The sequence below is a fragment of the Peromyscus eremicus genome, chromosome 17 (genome assembly GCF_949786415.1).
Source record: "Peromyscus eremicus chromosome 17, PerEre_H2_v1, whole genome shotgun sequence".
Taxonomy (NCBI): Eukaryota; Metazoa; Chordata; class Mammalia; order Rodentia; family Cricetidae; genus Peromyscus; species Peromyscus eremicus.
The window spans coordinates 10,726,904-10,746,229 of NC_081433.1; the positions used below are offsets into that span (position 1 = coordinate 10,726,904).

The window sequence follows — 19,326 nt, forward strand, 5'->3', positions numbered from 1 at the left end:
GCATATTCAAATGTATGTACATGTCAGTATACATGCACAAATATATATATATATATACATATATATATGTGTGTGTGTTTGTGTGTGAATATATGCACACACTATAGCTGCATGTCACTAGGTTTGCAAGCACACAAAAATAGGCACAACTTAAGGGAAGGATTTCCTATGACCCAAAGTCAAGAAGACAGAATCTCTTGAGTGCAGAGCCATGGAAACAGTTGTAGTAACAATATTGTAGGCTCAGATGCAGCCCTATGACAGTAGACTCCAGAGAACCTACAGACAGACTGGAATACATGCACTGTGGAGACTATGTGAGCATATGTTTGTTTATGAAAAGGATGATATAATTTTAAATGAGTTTCACAAGTTAAAAGTAAGAACCATCCAGTTTTAGTGGCCCATACATTTAATCCTAGCAAGCGGGGAGGCAGAGACAGGCAGATCTCTGTGAGTTTGAGGCCAACCTAGTCTATAAAGTGAGTTCCAGGACAGTGAGGACTATTGACTGAAACCCTGTCCTGAAAAACCATAGCATCAATCACAAAGGTACCTGGGTTGACATCTGTCACCATCAGCTGGTTACCAACACAACTTTTGGGGCCAGGTTGATCAGCCTTGAGTCCAAAAACCATAGCTGAAGTTTCTCTAGAGTGATAATAATAAATGCATTTTGCTTTCAATTTTTATTCTCATTATAACTGAATCTGCTGTGTGAAATGCTACAAAATCTCTCCTTCCTATGGCAACTTTCAGTTCTATCCTCAAATAAAGTACAAGGAATAGATGTTTAATTTAAGAGTAAAAGCAATGAGGTTAAAAAATATGGAGGAAGATTTGGTAATTTAAAAGCAAATCTTAAGCTTAGGTCTCTTAGATATTTTTTAGATGTGGCAACTATTCTACATGACCATGGAGGTACAAATGGTGTGCTTAACAGTAGAAACTATGTCTTTCTGCAGCTAGGATATGTTTATTTTCTTAGGCAAGACAGCAATCTCTATAAAGCCTTCAGCCATATGAACCCTGAACTCAGCTGGAATGAGACAAAAGGCTTTCCCTCTTGCCAGTGTGTGCTTCCAGAACTAACTTGGACATTCTAATCAACCGATCTATCCTTCACAAGCTCTGCTTCTGCTCAGAAGGAAGGGAGTTTTCATATGGCTAATTCCATCCTCAGTAGCAATCCCACAGGTCCACAGTTGCCTTGCTTCTTCATGAAAACAGTATTTGGTTGGCTTCTTAAGTGTCTTCTGGTTTGTTTGTTTGTGTCTTTTCTGTGTCTCTTGCCCTCTGCTTGGCAACATGCTTTTTTTTTTTTTAAACTACAATCAGTATGTCTTTTCATAGTTTCCCAGCCAAGTCAGGTACAGGTGACACTTAGTTAGCTACACTTGTCTGCATGTGCTTGCATGCATGTGCACAGTCTGAAAAGGAACTTGCCAGGAAAACAGGATGGCAAAGACATCAACCAACCATACATGGGAAAACTGAAGACATGCCTCTCCCATCACAGAGGCAATTCTCAGGGAAACCACAGACAGTCGTGAATAGCATTCTATGTATATGATAGTCAAATTCAATCTATAAATAATGCATGGAAGCCATCAATAATGATTCTTAGTGATAAACATGTAAACCAATTACACAGCATACTGTAGGAAGTCATATGAATGGCCTCTGTCATGAAGAGTCTCCCCAAATCCTAACTAACACTCTGAGGCTAAAGCTGACCATGATCCTGACACCACAGTGGGTCACAAATGAATAAGAAGAGTCTCTTAGGAAGAAAACTGAAGACTTGGATGGGCATGAACAACAAAGTCCATCTTGTCTTTTGTTTGCTGAGGGAAGAACACATTTTCAGAAACTGGTTCCCACTGTGGGCTTTATGTTTTCAAAGTTGATCTGTAGGAAAGACTGTGCAAAGTATAAATCAGTTATATCTGAATAATCCATGACATAATTGGGTGGTGAAATCCTGAATGACATTAGCTGGATAATGGGAAGAAAAGCCCCTGTGTATAATGGTGAAGGAGTCATCCTCTGTGAATTTGCCTATATCTAGCCCTGCATTCCTGCAAGAAGGAGCCATTTTCACACACATGGGTTACTATGTGAGGTGAGGTGACAAGAACAACTCTTCTATGTAGACTCCAAATGCCATGAATATCCATGAATATGCAAAATAAAAATAATTTAAGTAAAAATTTGGAAACCAATTCCCCCAAAACATCCTTGCTCATAAATGCAATACTCAATAACGAACATCTTAAGAACCATGCTTTCTGGTTCTGAGTAACTGCTCATAAAGCTTTCATCCACCTGTCACTGTGGGAATGCATAAGACCACCCTCCTCAGAAAACCTTTCTACCTGCCATACCCTAGCAGAATCTTAAGAAAGTAAAGACAAAAGTATAAAAAGTGTAGGGTAAAGGTGGAAGACACACAAGTCTGCTCTGGGTGTGACAATAGAATTGTGACACATAGAGTTGAGTATTTTACTAAGATTTTTCCTTCCTAATATTGGTCAAACAGATTAATAGAGTAAGGTAAAACTGAGAAACTTGTAGGATAGTGAAATTGGTGAAGCTCAGGTGAAGGGCTGGAACAGAAGACTGAGAACATTCTGAAACAAAGAATGTACGTCAGCTTATAGCCTTGGGGTTGAGGGAGGTGAACTGGGGCAGTAATGCCCTGAGTCCCAGTTTACCCAAGTAACACATGGAAACCTGCATCTCACTGAAGGCTTACTACCAGAGGCACATGAAGCCATCACGTGCTGTGCTCTCCAAGACAGCATGCCTTCATCTGATAGAAATGTCTTAGAGTGGGTTCTTCCAGCAGCTACCCACATTCCATAGTCACCTGAACGACTAGATAGATACTTCAGAGGGCAGCTGCTGCCCAGATGTGTAGGTCAGTGCTTCTAACCAGAGTTCTTTTGTGTCTGTGATGACTATTGAATTATAATCTAAGATGAATTTCACTGAGATGAGAAAGGAGAGTGATCATCATCATCAATACCATGATCATCATCATCACAGTCACCATCATCATTATAGTCATCACCACCACCATCACCACCACCATCATCATCACCATCACCACCATCATCATCACTGTATTATTTGTATTTCACAGACAACAAAGAAGTCTAAGCACAGTCAATCCAGGCAAGAATTCCCACTTGTGTAACATCTCCCATTGAGTATCTCTGATCTGTACATTTCCTTGATGACATAAAAAGCAAAATTCATTCTACTAATTGCTAAAAATAGACAGACAGTAGGCAAGACCTTCAGAAGTTCATCATGGAGGATACAAATACTACAATAGACAAATATCAAATAAATAACAAGGTCTTTGAAGGGAGATGCAAATGTTGTTATATCTGAGAAATATAGGAAAACAAGTCTATGTTATCATGAGTTTACTCAGTCCATATTTTTGACAATTTTGAGAGACTTTTCATGGTCGAGTCTATGATAACTCAGTATGGTGCAACTTGGTAGAGTGTGCCAGCTTACCTGCAAACCTGACATTCTTTCTGTTTTTACTTTTGCAGAAATATAGGCTCCCTATCACATATATAATATATCCATGATGGAGCCATTTTTTTTTTTCTCTTTCAGCTAAGGGAGCATCTGTAGTGGCCCACCCCAAGGGACTCAACATGGTGACTGCTACTCACTGCTGACATGGTTGACAGCATTGTTGCACCAAAACCGGATTCTACCTCTCAAATTAAAGGAGTGGAAATCACAAATAATGAGTCATTTCTGTACAACAGACACACTTTCCTACCTGCTAAACGTCATGGAGATAGAGAGGACGCTTTTATCTGACTTGGGAAATCTTGGCTTTCATTAAAAAGAAATTAGTTTATTTAATTGGTTATTTATTTATTTGGCTATTATTTATTTATTTATTTATTTATTTATTTATTTATTTATTTATTTGTGTGTGTGTGTGTGTGTGTGTGTGTGTGTGTGTGTGTGTAAAGCACATCAAGTCCCTTTAAGCTGGGGTTCGAGGTGGCTGTGAGCCAACTAACATGGCTGCTGAGAACTGAGTCTGGGTCTTCCGAAAGAGTGTGTTCTTCACTTCTGACCTCTCTCTCCAGGCTCTGGCTGTCAATTTTGCGGAGAGAGATTTTGGTTTCTTGAGCCAGGGGCAAAGCAGAAAGGCCAGCTGTTCTCTCCTTGGAGGCATTCATGCTATGATGAGGCTGCCACCATGAATATAAAGCATTCTCTTTGGTAGTTACAGGCCCTTATCATGAGTCTTCCCTGTTAGTCTAAATCAGCCCCTAACTGTGGAATATAATTGTTTTTTGTTCATTATTTTCTTTTAACAGTGTTTCTCCGCATCATACTCACGTGGGTAAGTACTTCTTATTACCGTGTTTAGTTGGAGCACATTTAATTAGATTTGTAAAATGATGATTAGATACCTTTGGAGTGAAATAATTTAATCATCCCTGTCTCCCCTCTCAGAGCTAAAGTGGAGCCTTTGCAGACCTCTAGCAGCCTGCACTGATGGAGCTGAGGGAAATGGGCTGAGCTGTGGAGCTTCAGAAGCCTAGACAGCGAGACTGTCAGCTCAGCAGAAAGTGAACTGATTGAAGTTATGATGGTCTTTTAAGTCCTGTGTCTTGTGGGTCATCTAGGTGATTCTCAGTGAGAACATTTCTACAGGACTGGTGGATGTAGATTCAGGGGGAGAGACCTTCTTTGGGTCTTTGATGGTATTTGTGTTTTATGACTAGACCTTGGCACATGAACTTTACTCATTGATGGTGTCTGATACGCTCTTCCAGGCTGCCCCTGTTGAGCTCAGGCTTGGTTTGCTTTGTTTCCTAAGCCTGGTTGCTTTTAGGTTGGATTTGAGGAGTTGGTAGGTCAGTCCTTCAGGTGTTCAGTGTTGATTTTGGAGTGGAGAGATTGGGGTGGGGATTCCAGTGGGTAGCGGCAAGATACGGAGCCTCGTGGAGGGAGGGGCACAGGCACCTCTGCAGCTATGTTTTTCTTCTTACTCACTGTCAATCTAGTTTATAACAGATTCAAGTTTAAATGTCCCGGACATAATTCCTGAGATTAGCTGTTCAGACAGACATTAAATAAAAGTCTGTTTTAAAAACATTAGTTTTGCTGCTACTAATCAATGTCAGCCCTAGGGCAAACACCAAATAACTGAGTCTAAAATAGCCTGCAGTTTGTCTGGGTAATGATGACAGAGCCATGCTTGGTCTCAGTTCCCCGGTACCCATGCTATTGGTGTTACAAAATACTCTAGAAAGACCCTCAGGAGGTTCTTGTCCCCAGAGGACATCCAAGGCCCTAGAGGCCTGGTTCTCCTTCTCCTTCTCTGAGCACAGTGCTAGATGGTTGGTGAAAAGATTTCATTGGGAATGGAGTTGGGGTTGTCATGTTCTATATGATTGCTGCCGGGTTTTGACTTTTCTTAGAGACATTATGCTTCTTTGTCTCCTGTTGAAAAGTGATGGAGAAGCCAATGACCACTGGGGCATGTGCTGCCTGGTGCACAGACAGCTTACTCCAGTCTAGTCTCCTGGCACCTTCTTGTCTCCTGCCCAATGACTCCCCCACAGTGTGAAGACAGCTAAGTTCTTTGTTAAAGTGTAACTTGAAGTATTCAGTGTATCTAGGACTATTTCTGCTTTTCATTTTGATTATTTACAGTAAAAGGGAAAGAGAAGGTGATAAGCAATCCAGTGGGTACACATTTTTAGTGAAAATAGCTGTTTAAAAAAGACTGATTTATTATGTTATGTATATTTTCTGTGTTTCCAAATATATGTAAGTGTACTCTCTCTCTGTCTCTCTCTGTCTATCTGTCTCTGTCTCTCTGTCTCTGTCTCTGTCTCTCTCTGTGTGTGTGTGTGTGTGTGTGTGTGTGTGTTGGTGCCATTGGAGGCCAGAAGAGGGTGTCAGATCCCCTGTAGATGGAGTAACAGATGGTTGTGAGCCTCCAGATGTGACTTTACCTTGCTTTCCTGTCCTAAGAAAGGATTTGCATATCATTTAATTATGAAACATTTTGGTGGTTTGCTGGGCATAGTGATGTACACCTTTAATCCCAACATTCAGAAGAGGCAGGTGTATCTTTATGAGTTTAAGGCCAGCTTGGTCTATGTAAGCCAGCTGGAGCTACATAAGTGAGAACCTATCTCAAAAAACAAATGAAATAAAAAAAGAAATCTAGTGCTTTGCACATAGTAGGTCTACAGAAATGATTAATAATTAATGTGACTCATGAACAGCATCAACTGAAAAAGTGCTCACAAACCGGCACTGCAGATTAGACAAGTGTTTTCAGAGATGGTTGGCTTAATGCCTTCACTTCCTTCTAAACACACAGTGCACAATGCAAACCCATCCATCATTTTGTCCAACTGTCAAGCCCTACTACACATTAATATCACTGGCCCCAACTGGTTGTATTGTGGCACCAGCATGAGTCTTATCTTCAAACAACTAGATCCAGTCTCAGTAAATAATTAAAATGGAAATAAATGAGACTTGGATCTGTGCCTAGGAGATCTATACAGTTATAGGCAGATACAGATAGAAATTGTTCATTCCAGCCTTCATCCAAGCCAACCTTGGGGTGGAACACAGTGAAGGTGTTTACCATTCATCTCTAGTGTTTATCAGATCTCAAGCCTTTCTCTTTTATTGACTTTACTTATTTTATTTTTTTAAAGATTTTTTATATGTATGAGTGTTTTTGCCTACATATGCCAGTATTACATATGTGCAGTGCTTGAAGAGGTCAGAAGAAGGCATTGGATACCCTGGAACTGGAGTTACAGATAACTGTGAGCTTCCATGTGTGTGCTAGGATTCAAACCCAATCCTCTGGAAGAGCAATCAATGCTCTTATCCTCCATGCCTTTCTCCAGCCCTTGCTTATTTTATTTTTGAGACAGGATCTCACTATGTAGACCAAGTTGGCCTTTAATTCACAGATATCCATATGCCTCTACTTCCCAAGGACTAGGATTAAAAGTGTTCTCCACCACACCTGGCAGAAATGTTTTTTATCACCTGATATTTTATCTACCAATTCTGCAATTTACTACAACTGTTAAGGACACTTAAAAACTCCTTCAGCCCCACTCAGGTACAATGGGATTAGCTTGAGAAATATATATGACTATATATGTGTTATTATGTATATACGTGTGTGTGTATACACACACACGTATATACATATATATATGTATATATATATATATATATATATATATATATATATATATATATATATATATAATTTTTACCAAAATTTAATACTCATCCATTTTTTTCTGACTAAGGATAAAGTTTTGTGTTTAGTATGCCTGATTTCTTCAGTTGAAATTAAGTTTAGGAAACATTCCCTCCCAACAAAAATTAAAACAAGTTTTTCTCACACTCATCTCTGCTTACCATGACATAGTTTTTTATTGACTAACTGTCCCTTGTTAGTGAAAAGGAAACTTTAGTCCATACTCCAGTACAACCCTACATAGATCCTGGATGTCCCAGCTAGGATAGTATCTTCATTTGCCATAGGTTTAAGTAATCAGGATATAAAATGATGTCTTGTTTAAATGGAGAATAACCAAGAAAAATCAGTAGTTTTCAGTATCATCTAACTGACTTAGAACATGGACTTAAAATGCAAATGAAGACAAGGAAAATAAAAACTGTGGTGAACTATTAATCACTTTCCATAAACTGTGCAAAGAGTTTAAAAATTTAACATTATCAAAATATACAAAAAGAAAAAAGCAAACTAATTCTATAATCAAAGGCCAAGAAAACTTTTGTTATTGAAATATCATTAAAGCAAAAATGACATTTTGTATTTCTAAGTTTTGAAATACTGGAAGGGTAGATTAACTCCAAGTCAAAAATTTCAATATGACTGTGATGAAATTCTCATTGTATGAATTATGTTTGCATGTACATATGTATACATATGTGTATGTGTTCATGTATGTACATATGTGTGCACATGTGTGTGGGCTTTAACTTCTTTTAAGCTTGGCTTCTCAGCATGGCTTGTATACTTGTTAAGACTATGTTTGACACTGGATTTAAAATTTTCATGCTTGAATCTTTTTTCTTTTCAAAATATTTTTTTAATTAAAATATAATGATATCATTTTCCCCTCCCCTTTACTCCCACATGTTTGACTCTTGTAAGAATATTTCTGTGCACTGAAAATAGTATTCTAGAAGTCTTACTGCACTTTACAAATGAAATTGGTGCTTTCCTTGGCAGCCAGTGATATGTATGAAGAGTTCATGGCATGTACGCAAATTAAGTATCACCTCTAATTTTTAAGAACTCAAACATGTGAAGTGAAGAGAAGAACTCACACTGCTTTATGTTTTCACACTCTGTGTTGAGTGTTGTTGTTCTCAGGTTCAGTAGTTTCTGACCACACTGAAAATGGCACCAGAATAAGGTTTGGTGGGGTAAGTTACGTGTTACAGATTGTGATGGGATTCACAGGATTTACTAGGCTACCATCCAGGAATACACAGTTAATTGTAAGTGGTTGGAGTTGTCTCTGTGGAAGTTTTTTATGTTGTTAAGATGAAAGGGACCAGGTACTCACAACACTGAGAAGGGTCTGCCTGCATTCTGGAAGCTAACTTCACCCCTGCTCCCAGTGAACACAGGTCCCTGTGAAATCTCCAGAAGCATGCAATTGGGAGGAACACTTACGTTTGCATGTGGGTGGCTTCCCTCTGTTGCTCCACAGGCCATCCTCCTGACACACGGCAGTGGCTTGCTGACTGGCATCCAGTTTGAAGCCTTCATTACATTCATATGTCACTTTACTGTCCAAGGTGAACTCATTGCCTATGAATGAGCCATTTCCCGGAGCCTCTGGAATTCCACAGGACACAGCTGAAGAGATAAGGAAGAAAACCATGGTTATTCTTAAAGAACTTCACTAATTTGATCTTTATTTTTCATCTCAGAGAAAAATTTATTGATTATATTCTTCAGTTTTGTCAAAAGTACACACATTTTCAGAATTTTAAGGATGCAAAGTGTTTAAGGATGCAAAGAGCAACACTGGAAAGCTTATCAAAATGGAAGAAAATGATTCCAGGTAAAATACAGTATCAAAGGGATACTGGAAATACTGGGTGATGACTCTCATATGCCGGTTAGTCACAGCCTGATTGTTTTGTTGTGTGTTCAAGTCATATGCTCCCCAGAGTGACTTTGGGCAGGAGAACAGAGGGTTGGCTACTTCCTTATCATCACAACAATTGCTTTAGATATCAAGACCCATATGAATTAGCCATGGGTGCATAGTCGCCCATCTCCCTTCCATCTCCACCTTTTCCAACTCATTTTCTTTAACACATAGGAAGTTCTTTTTAAAGGATCCTGTGCTTTGTGTGATATGCCCTCTGCTGGCTTCTGTGTTGGGAATGTGGTCTCCATTGTGGAAATAAGGTGTGGAATATTTAAGAGCTGGGGGCTTTCTGGGGTTTCTCATCCTGAAATTGATTGCATTCTCCTAGGTACCAGGCTAGTTCTAATGAGTTAACAAAGCTGTTGAAAGAGCAAGTCAGATCTGGGTGTGGTGTTGTATGCTTTTAATCCCAGCACTTGTGATTCAGAGACAGCAGATCTCTGAGTTCAAGGCTAGCCTAGTCTACAGAGTGAGTTCCAATACAGCCAAGGCTACAAAGAAAAACTCTTGTCTTGAAAAATCAAAAAAAAAAAAAAAAGAAAAAGAAAAGAAAAGAAAGAACAAGACAGGCCCCTCCAAGTTCACTGCCTTCTTGACTCAACAGGTGATCAACTTCTCTCAAACAAGGTCCTACCATGATGCTTCCTGATGTCTAGGGGACCCTCACCACTGCTGAAACCATACCACTAGGACATTTTAGAGTGAAGAATTATGAGCTGGTTGGACCTCTTTTCTCATAAATTACTCAGCCTTGGGAATTTTTTTGTATGAATACAAAGGAAGCTGGTACAAAGGTAAACAGATTGCCTAAGGTCACCAGTTCACCTGTGAGTCTACCAGCATCAGGGCTAACATTTTCTGAATTACCTGGAAATTACACACACACACACACACACACACACACACACACACACACACACACACACGAATGACTAAATGAATAAAAGTTATTTTTAGATCTTAAACTTCTAGAAAACTCAAGGTCTGAAGTTTCTATGTGTTGACTTTTGCTTATTTTTGACAACTTCATACATGTGCACAATGTGTTAAATCTCCACCCATTACACTCTCATGCCACCCCCCAATCCTACTGAAACTCTTCTTCACAAAGAACCTCACTTTTTTCTTCTCCTCCTCTTTTCCTCCTTCTCCCCCTCCTTCACTTCCTCCTCCTTCTTCATGAACCACTGAGTTTCACTGGGGTTGGCATAAGTGTAGGTGAAGGGATATTCACTGTCAGGGCAACTTGCCAGAGGCTACACCACTGGATAAATGCACTCCCTTCCTCTCAGCAGCCATTAACTATCAATAGTCTCACAGGAAAGAATGGGGCCTCATCAGCTCCTCTTCCATCCATTGTGGAATACACTGAAGGACCCACTCTTGTGTAGGTCTTGTTCAGGAAGCCATAGCTGCTGTGGGTTCAAGGGCTCTGTCATGTCTGGGAGGACAATGTCTCACAGAATTCCTCCTCACCCTACAGTTTTTACACTCTTTTTGCCCTCTATTTTATGATTCCAATCATCTGAAACATCTGTATCTCCTGTAATACAATATTAACATTTTGGTGGGATATTAAAAACTAACAACATAACTTATGTGTCACCATCACTTTGGGAGACATGTTCAAAACAGCAATAATTCAGGTCTTTACATAGCCACTGTTCCATCAAGGGAACCCTAAGGGGCTTTTGAAAAATGGCCATATTTAATGAATCCAGGAAATGTCACATATTTTGTTCTTATTCTCTTTATAGCCTATTACATTGCAAGTCCTTGTTCCCCACCATGTATCTCTATTTCTCTGAGATAACTATGTATCTATCCTTCACATCCTAATTTCCCTCCCACATCACTACATGTACCTTAAGATTCTTACTTGGGGTCAAGCATGGAATTAAATGACATCTCCAGCAGGTTAAATGGGAAAAGACATCTCACAAGCTCATAGGAAATGCTCCCATAAAAGGGGTTCTTACCCAGGGTGCCAAGACAGATAGGCTTACAGACGATTCTGTGTCATCTGAAGTCTTTCAAATAAAAGTGAACTCTATTTCGGAGGACTCTGGAGAATCTGCCCTGCATGGCCTGTTCCGTAATGAGCAGTCTGCTCTGAGATTTGAGCTACAGTTTCTATCCCCGGGAGAGTGTTCATTTAAGGAGCTGGGGTGAGGGGCACTTCTGCCTCTCACAGTCTTCAGTGGTTCTGTTCAACCCATGAGATTTTATGGCTAAGACTCTGAACTTAAGCCGGCATCTTCTTCCATGTTTAAACCACTAGTTAAGAATAAATGTTCCTCAACTATCGATCTTGTGAAAAGACCTACCACTGATTCAGGATTTACTGAAATGAACATCAGGGAAGACTTGATGGTAAATATCTCAGCATCCTCCTGCCATCATCAACAGAAATGAGAAAGATCTGGTCCCCAAATCCAGAGGTGTGAAGCCTAACCCTGAACATTCCCAGAGCCAGCAATGTTCTTGGTCCTATCACCTTCCTAAACTTCCACAGGTGAGACACTGCAATTGTACTGGCCACAGGCTCAAAAAATGGTATGAATGGAGAGGATTTTGGACCTCACATTACTATACATCAACATCGTTATCTTTACCAATAGCATATTGGGCATCCCCTGATAAGGACCTTGGGACACTGGAAATGTATTTCCTATATGTTATCTCATTCAACACTTAACACATACTGAAAGTCAGAATCAATCACAACTGTGCATTACTTCTGAGAAGCATAGATGATGGAGATATCGTGCCCTTATCTGAATTCGTTTGTTGTTGTTAAGGTTTATTTATTTCTTTTATGTGTGCATATGTCTGTGTACCATGTATGTACCAGGTAGCCATGAGGGCAGGAAGAGGGTGTCAGGGCACCTGAGACTGGAGTTACAGTTACAGTTGTGAGCTGCCATGTGGGTGCAGGAAATCAAACCCGTGTCCTCTGGAAGAACAGCCAGTGTTCTTAACAACAGCACCACCTCTCCAGTCTCTCTAACCTGAATTCAAAACTGTGACAGTGTTCAGACCTCAGGTAGTAGATGCCCCTTGACTACTGACTCCAGTATACTACCCCCAGATGCTCAGGTTTATTTCCCTGTCTAATACCCAGACAGCAGCAGTCCACCAATCAATTGACCAACAGGCTAAAAATAAGCTTTCGAAATGCAAATTCTAAAAACAAAATGCAACTGATCATTTTAGCTAATATTCCAGAAGCTCCTTTGTCCATTTCCTCCTGTGTCTTAGATTTCTCAAGTCTCTTCCGTGAGTAATTATTAACGATTCATCCTTGTACTTCAAGCTTAACTGCATCTCATGTACAATCAACATCAGTGGAGTGTGAGGTCCAAAAGGAAAACCACAGCAGGTAAAGAGGACAAGACACAAGCCCTGAGGCTAGTGCTGGCCCAATGATATCCACTGCTTCTGCTCATTTGCCATGACAGTGTGATGCCAGGAGTCTGCAAGGACACAGGCTAGCCTGGGAGATGCCCTTCCCTTTGTTATGAAGGCTGAAGGTAGTTTCTGAGAGCAAGGGCAGATGGAGGGAACCAAGAGTGGGGCTGAAGAACCTAAATCAAGCAGGTGAGCAGTTTAAAATCACAGGCAGTGCAAAAATGGTCAACTATACAGGAGGATAGACCAGAGTGCAACTGAAAAGCCATTCAGGTATTCTAAACCTCATGAAAACATTTAGCACAGGATAGACCAAAGACAGAAGGAAAAACAAACAGAAACTAACAGAAATGTCATAAATGTGCCCCTTTAGTGTCGTCTTACAAATGACTAACTACAAAGACTTGGACCTCATCTTGCAGCCTCTGGGACATTTGTTTAGGGAGCCCATGGCTGTAACCCAGCTGGAAACCACAGCAACATCACCCACCTACCTCTACAAAGCCACCAAGGAGGTATAGGTACCAAAGTTGGAAAGTAACAGTCTTTTCTTTGGAAATGACCTAAAAAGGTCTCCCTAAAGAAAGATGGCCAGAGGAATTTAACACACAGGTAGACATTCTGAGTTCAAGCCCTGAATCTGACATCTCAGGGGCTGTTTCACAGATCTCCCTGCCCCAGAAGCAGTAATACCTCATGTAGGGGATACATGTATGGTGCTGGTAGGTGGTTTCCATGAGGGGGTGAGACGATCAGATTCTGTAATATTGATCACTCAGGGGTACATACTGGCCTGCTAATGCCTAGGGGTCTGAAGCTATTTATCTCTTTCACAAAAATAACAATAAAAACTGTATTAGAAACTGAAAAATAACAAGTGTAATTGAAGATGGCAGTGCACAGGCCCCCTGCTGGTCATGAGCTATGACAGTCACTGTTAGAAACAGCATGGTGGGTACTCAAAATTGAAGAATGTAGGCAGCAAGATAGCTCGGAGGATAAGGGCACCTGCAGCTAAGTGTAACCACCTGAGTTGTGAACTGGTGACTCCAGTTGAAGGAGATAAATGATGCCTGCAAGGTGTCCTCTGACCTTCATACCCATACTATGGCAAACACAAACACACACACATACACACACACACACACACACACACACACACACACACCCCACAATAAATATCTTTTTAAAAAATACCTAGAAATGGAACCTTGGTGATGTTCCCTAACAATTCCACTTCTGAGTTTATGCCCAAATGCAGGGTAATATTCTCAGTAGCATTGCTTACAGTCACTAAAATGCAGAAGCTACTTTGTTTTCCACTAATGGACACATGGATAACAAAATGTCATTTACATAGACAGTGAATAAATAGTACTCAGCTTCAAGAAGGAAGGGTGTTATCAAATGTATCACAACAGAGATGACCCTGTGGGCACTGTGGTGAGTAAGGGAGCCAGCAACAAAAGGGGAAAACTGGGTCATTCTGCTAACACGAGGAACCCGAGTAGAATCTGAGAAGTAGAGAAAAATTTTAATTTCCAGGGCTAGGGTGGGTCAGGAATTGTCTTTCAGTGAGACAGAATTTCTGCATGAAGAAAACATGCTGGAGTCAGATGCTGGTAATGGTTGCATGACATTATGGATGCATTTAGTAACCATTAGTCTGGAAGTTTATGCCATGTATATATTACTATGATAAAAACACCCACAGTGTTTCCCAGACGCAGGTGCATGGGCAAGATGGTAAAGGTCAGACAGGGAACAGTGTGTATTTTCACACAATATGTAATCAGTCAGCACTACTCAGGTTCCTTCCCTTTTTATTGACAAGTGAAACAATGATTCAGCAGGGAACATTCAAGCTAATGAATACAATCTTTTTTTTTTTCTTTTCCTTTACATGTATTTGTGCTGTGCCTGCACATGTGTCTATGCACCAGGTGTGTGCCTGGTGCCCGAGAGGCCAGAAGAGGTTACCAGATCCAATAGAACTGGAGTGGTAGACAGTTATAAGCCATCATGTGAGTGCAAGGGATTGAACCTGAGTCTTCTCGAAGAGCCGCTTAACTCTGGGTGCTCTTAACTGCTGAGATCTCTCCAGCCCCACTGAGCACAATTTAAAGATAATTAACTTTGAAAGACATGATAAATTATCAAAACCACTGACCTTGATATTTGTCTATGTTTTAATAAAATAACAATTAGGGAATATAACATGGGCACTCCAAAATTTGAAAGGCTATTGTGATTGACAGTAAACTGAAAAAGACTCATGTAGAAAGGTGTGTTCCCATACTCTACAATGTATTCCTAATGGCTGTTATTTGCAAATCATGCTTTTTTTTCAGGAAAGCTTTACTGATACTTTTAGAAAATATAATTGTCATTCCTTGAAAGTACACAGAATGAATTTAGGCCACTAACTTAGGAACTCAATGATGGGCACTAGCAGCAGTCTAGCTTAGTTTCAGATCAAAGGAATGAAACTCTTCATTGTGTTTTTCCCGTATCTGGAGGAATAAGCATCTAGAAAGGGATAATTCAAAGAAGAGTCTACTCTGATTTTACTAAAATCATGTCTTAAGGCTACACCACTGCTCACTTCTCCGGTGAGTCAGGCCCAATGGGAAAAAACGAGCAGATGTTGTCAGGCCAGAAGAGCATTCCCAGGATGTTGAGGGAGGACATAATGTTGGGCAGTCTCAATTCATAAACCAAAGCAGTAGATTCTACTAGAAAACAAAAGCAACAGAAGAAATAGAAAAACCTGTAGTTACACATGTATACAGTGATGGACAGATGACAGTTAGATAGATGCATGAATGTACAAATGAATAGATAAATAGATGATATATAGATTAAATAGGTGATGATGATAGATATACAGTAGGTAGATATTGGGTAAATGGATAAACAGATGATCCATAGTGGGTAGATAAATAGATGACAGATAAATAAATAATGTTAGATAGATAGATAGATAGATAGATAGATAGATAGATAGATAGATAGTTGAAAAGTAGGAGACAATAGATACATGGGTAAATAGATGATAATAGATGATTGATAGGTAATCAATAGATGGAATCAACACATAGATAGATGGGCACGGTGGTTAGGTGTGTGAATGAGTGATTGATGAATAAATAGATGGATAGGAAGGTAGAGGGGAGACAGGTAGGAAGACCAATACCTTCAAAGCTTCTCATGAAGAAATCTACAGCTGAATTAAAATATAATGACACAGTTGAAAAGTCATACTCATTGGTGACAGAAAAGTAACAGAAATAATATGATTCAACACTGAGGTCTCATGATGGATGGGAAATAGAAGACGGTTTCCATAATTTCAAAGGCATTAGACTCCTGCACCTCCAGATTCTCCCATAGATCACTAAGTGAAGAAAGTGGGAACTGGAAAAATCACCATTCCATTGTGTAAGTGAAAAATAAACAATATGTGACCCTCCAAATTTTGTAATTGTTAATGGACAACTCAGAGGCATGTGGGCTGAGGATGGCTGTCCTTCATCCCAGTCTGGTGGCAGCAGTTTCTCTTAAACTAGACAAAGTCTGTTCAGCTCAACAGTTCTGTGACAATCCTAGCCCTTTAGTTTCACTTGAACTTTGCTTCAGTCAGATTACATGAGATGGTACTGCTGAGTGTTTTCCCATGTGGTGGGGACACACCACACCATGTGGCCTCTGCAAACCTACTCTGCAAACCTACAAACTGGAATGAAAGGGTATCACACAGTCTCCGGAGGTGCCCTGACCCTGGATTAGTTGTGAGTCTTCTGTATTTTTCAGACCTAATTTCCAAAAGAAACACTCGAAAGTAAAACAGTAAAACAATCTGCCATCTCTCCCTCACAGACACCATTTCAGGGGACAACATGCATTGTACACAAACAGGAATCTGTTCATCAAGATTCCAGCAATGACTGAAAATCTCAAGCTCTGCACAATGGTGGAAACAATGCAGAACCAAATACCCAACTTCACAGAAAACTGGAAACTCCCATCTAAGCTTATTTATCCAATAGCCTCTGGACTCACATCTGTGGAATGAAGGTCTGGTTACTAAAAGTTTTCTGAAATGATGACTTTCTGTTTCATGGTCAACTTCAGTAGGAGATAGTGGTAAGGCATTGTTGAGGACATAATTAAGTTACTAATAAGGAGGAAAGTTGTGAAAATAATTCTATAATGTTGCCTGGCCTGCTCAATATCTGGTTCCTGCTCTCTTGCTTTCTCTGTGTCCAGTGAAAAGCCTAGAACTTATCCCAGAGCACAAAGGCCACATACAACACACACCAGGACAGCATCTACCCATCCCTGTGAGGGACATTTGGAATAATAAGAGATCATTCACCAACAGTGCACGTGGCAAAAGCCTTGATCATGTGTGCATATAAGAAGGTTATCAAAGCTTTCTCAGCCAGGCGGTGGTGGCACACGCCTTTAAGCACCACACTTGAGAGGCAGAGGCAGGCAGATCTTTGTGAGTTCGAGGCCAGCCTGGTCTACAGAGCGAGATCCAGGAAAGGCACAAAGTTACACAGAGAAACCCTGTCTCAAAAACAAAACAAAACAAAACCCAAAAAATAAAAACAAAAGCAAACAAAAAAAAAGCTTTCTCTCCTTTTCTCTCATTCTACTACCCCATTGAAATTCCTGCAATACCCACTCAACTTCATAGGCCTGCATGCTCTAACTCCTGTCCCCCAAAGCAAGTCTACTTGTATCTGGATGACCACTACAGTTTATTTGATGGTCAATCTTGATTTAAGCTGTAGGAAGTGGCAGAGGCCATCAAGATAATCCAGGTTTTGCAATTGAAGAGACAGAGGGACAGAGACATAGAGTTTCTCATTGCCAGTCAACACAGTTTAACAGTTAGTTGAGAGTATGCATCAATAAAATGAGCTCAAGCATCCTTCTCTTCATAATAATGTCAGTGTAACATTGGTCAATATTATCTGCTCATTAAATCATAATATCTTTTAAAAAAACCTCACTGTACAAGACCTGCACTAGCCTGGGCTCATCAACATTCTGAGAAGCTATGGGAAATTAAGGATTGCTAAAGGTTGGGGAGGCATATTCCTCAGTGAAGTAGCCACTAGTACACTGTTCTTGTTCAAATAAGTACCTGCCATGCTCATGCAGGCAATTATAATACTACTTTCATGTAGGAAAATGTAAATAAAATAAATTAAAAATAAATTATGCCAATTTATTAACTGACAAATTTACCACCATACACACTTTTATAATTGTGAAATATTTTTAAAGATTTACTTTTGTGTGTGTGTGTGTGTGTACGTGTTTGCCTACTCTATGTATGTGCATCACATGTGTGCAATGTCTGCGGAGCCCAGACCTGGGATCCCTTGGAACTGGAGTTACAGAAGATTGTGAGCTTTCATGTAGGTGCTAGGAGCCAAAGTCATGTCCTTTGTAAGAGCAGCCAGTGCTCTTAACCACTGGCCCATCTCTCTAGCCCCTAATTATAAAATCTTAACATAAATACTTTATAATACTAGTCCTATGATTTAGGTGTGTTTTCTTTCCATTATTCAATTAACTGCAGTGGTGTGAGTTATCCAGTCCTTACACTAAGAGTGTAAGTCCTTCCAATCATCTTCATTTTACAAGGCACACTCAAATCCTGAATGCATTACCCTAATACAAGCTTAGGTGACTTCAAAGCAGTGTTGACCCTAAATTCCTAGTGCTGAATTTTGCTCCTTCACCTATGGCACAGTTCTTCCCTGTTACAAATAAGACAGTAAAATAGGTCACCATCTCTCTTACCCTAATCTTCTTCATGGGTGCCTAAGTTCCATATTCCCTGATTGTCATATTCTCTATGCAAACCTGAGCTGAAAACTTGCTACCAGGACCTTATGGTATTTGCCGAAGAACTTCAGATCAACTCCTCTGACTTATGAAGCAGAGTTTTCTGATTTTCATTCATTAATTTAAAAATGATATTGGTAAAAGGCAGAAGATTTATACGATCTGAAGAGAAACCAGAGTAATGGCTTCACTCTTTGTCATTTATGTCTTAAAACATGGGGAAATATGACTTTTCCTATGGACATCAAGCTTCCTATTTTGATCATTTCCTGGGCAGCCACTTCAGCCCTTGTTAATATTTAGGTTAATTAAGCTCCATATCTCTGAGTGGTAAATTTTCAACTTTATTTTACTGAGTGTGCTCTTCTTTAATGTCATTTTCCTATGTGTTTTTGTGCTCAGGATAATTGTTGATTTCATCTAACTCTTTGCCAGTTATTGTGTGTGTTGATCAACAGTTAGTCTGAATCTCAGAGTTAATGCCCCTTTCTCTGTGTGTATTTATATATGAAAAATGAGCAGCTTTTATATTACCTATTTGTATTTATTTCTGCTGTTGCCTGTTCTTAGGAAACTGTTTATTAAAGGTTGCTAGCCCATGCCCATCCTGGCTAAAATACAGACATTGAGTTCATTAGCATACATACATGAGACAAAGAAAAACTACAAAGAATAAACATCTAAAAATCTAAACAACAGTTAGGTTTATTTAGAACTTTGAAAAGCAATAGCAAAAGGTTTTTAAAGCAATCTCCCAGGCATTCTCTACCTTCCATTCTCTCAGCTCTACCTAAAAGAGAAGGAGGTA

The 19,326-nt window shown here is 39.8% G+C and overlaps 1 protein-coding gene across 1 annotated transcript in view; it reads right to left on the reverse strand.

Moving 5' to 3' along the window:
• The window catches only part of Csmd1 (CUB and Sushi multiple domains 1), a 1,274,530-nt gene that overhangs the window by 63,601 nt on the left and 1,191,603 nt on the right, over positions 1–19,326 (reverse strand). The window contains 1 exon segment of the mRNA XM_059244994.1: positions 8,753–8,938. Within this exon segment, the coding sequence (XP_059100977.1) occupies positions 8,753–8,938 (186 nt within the window).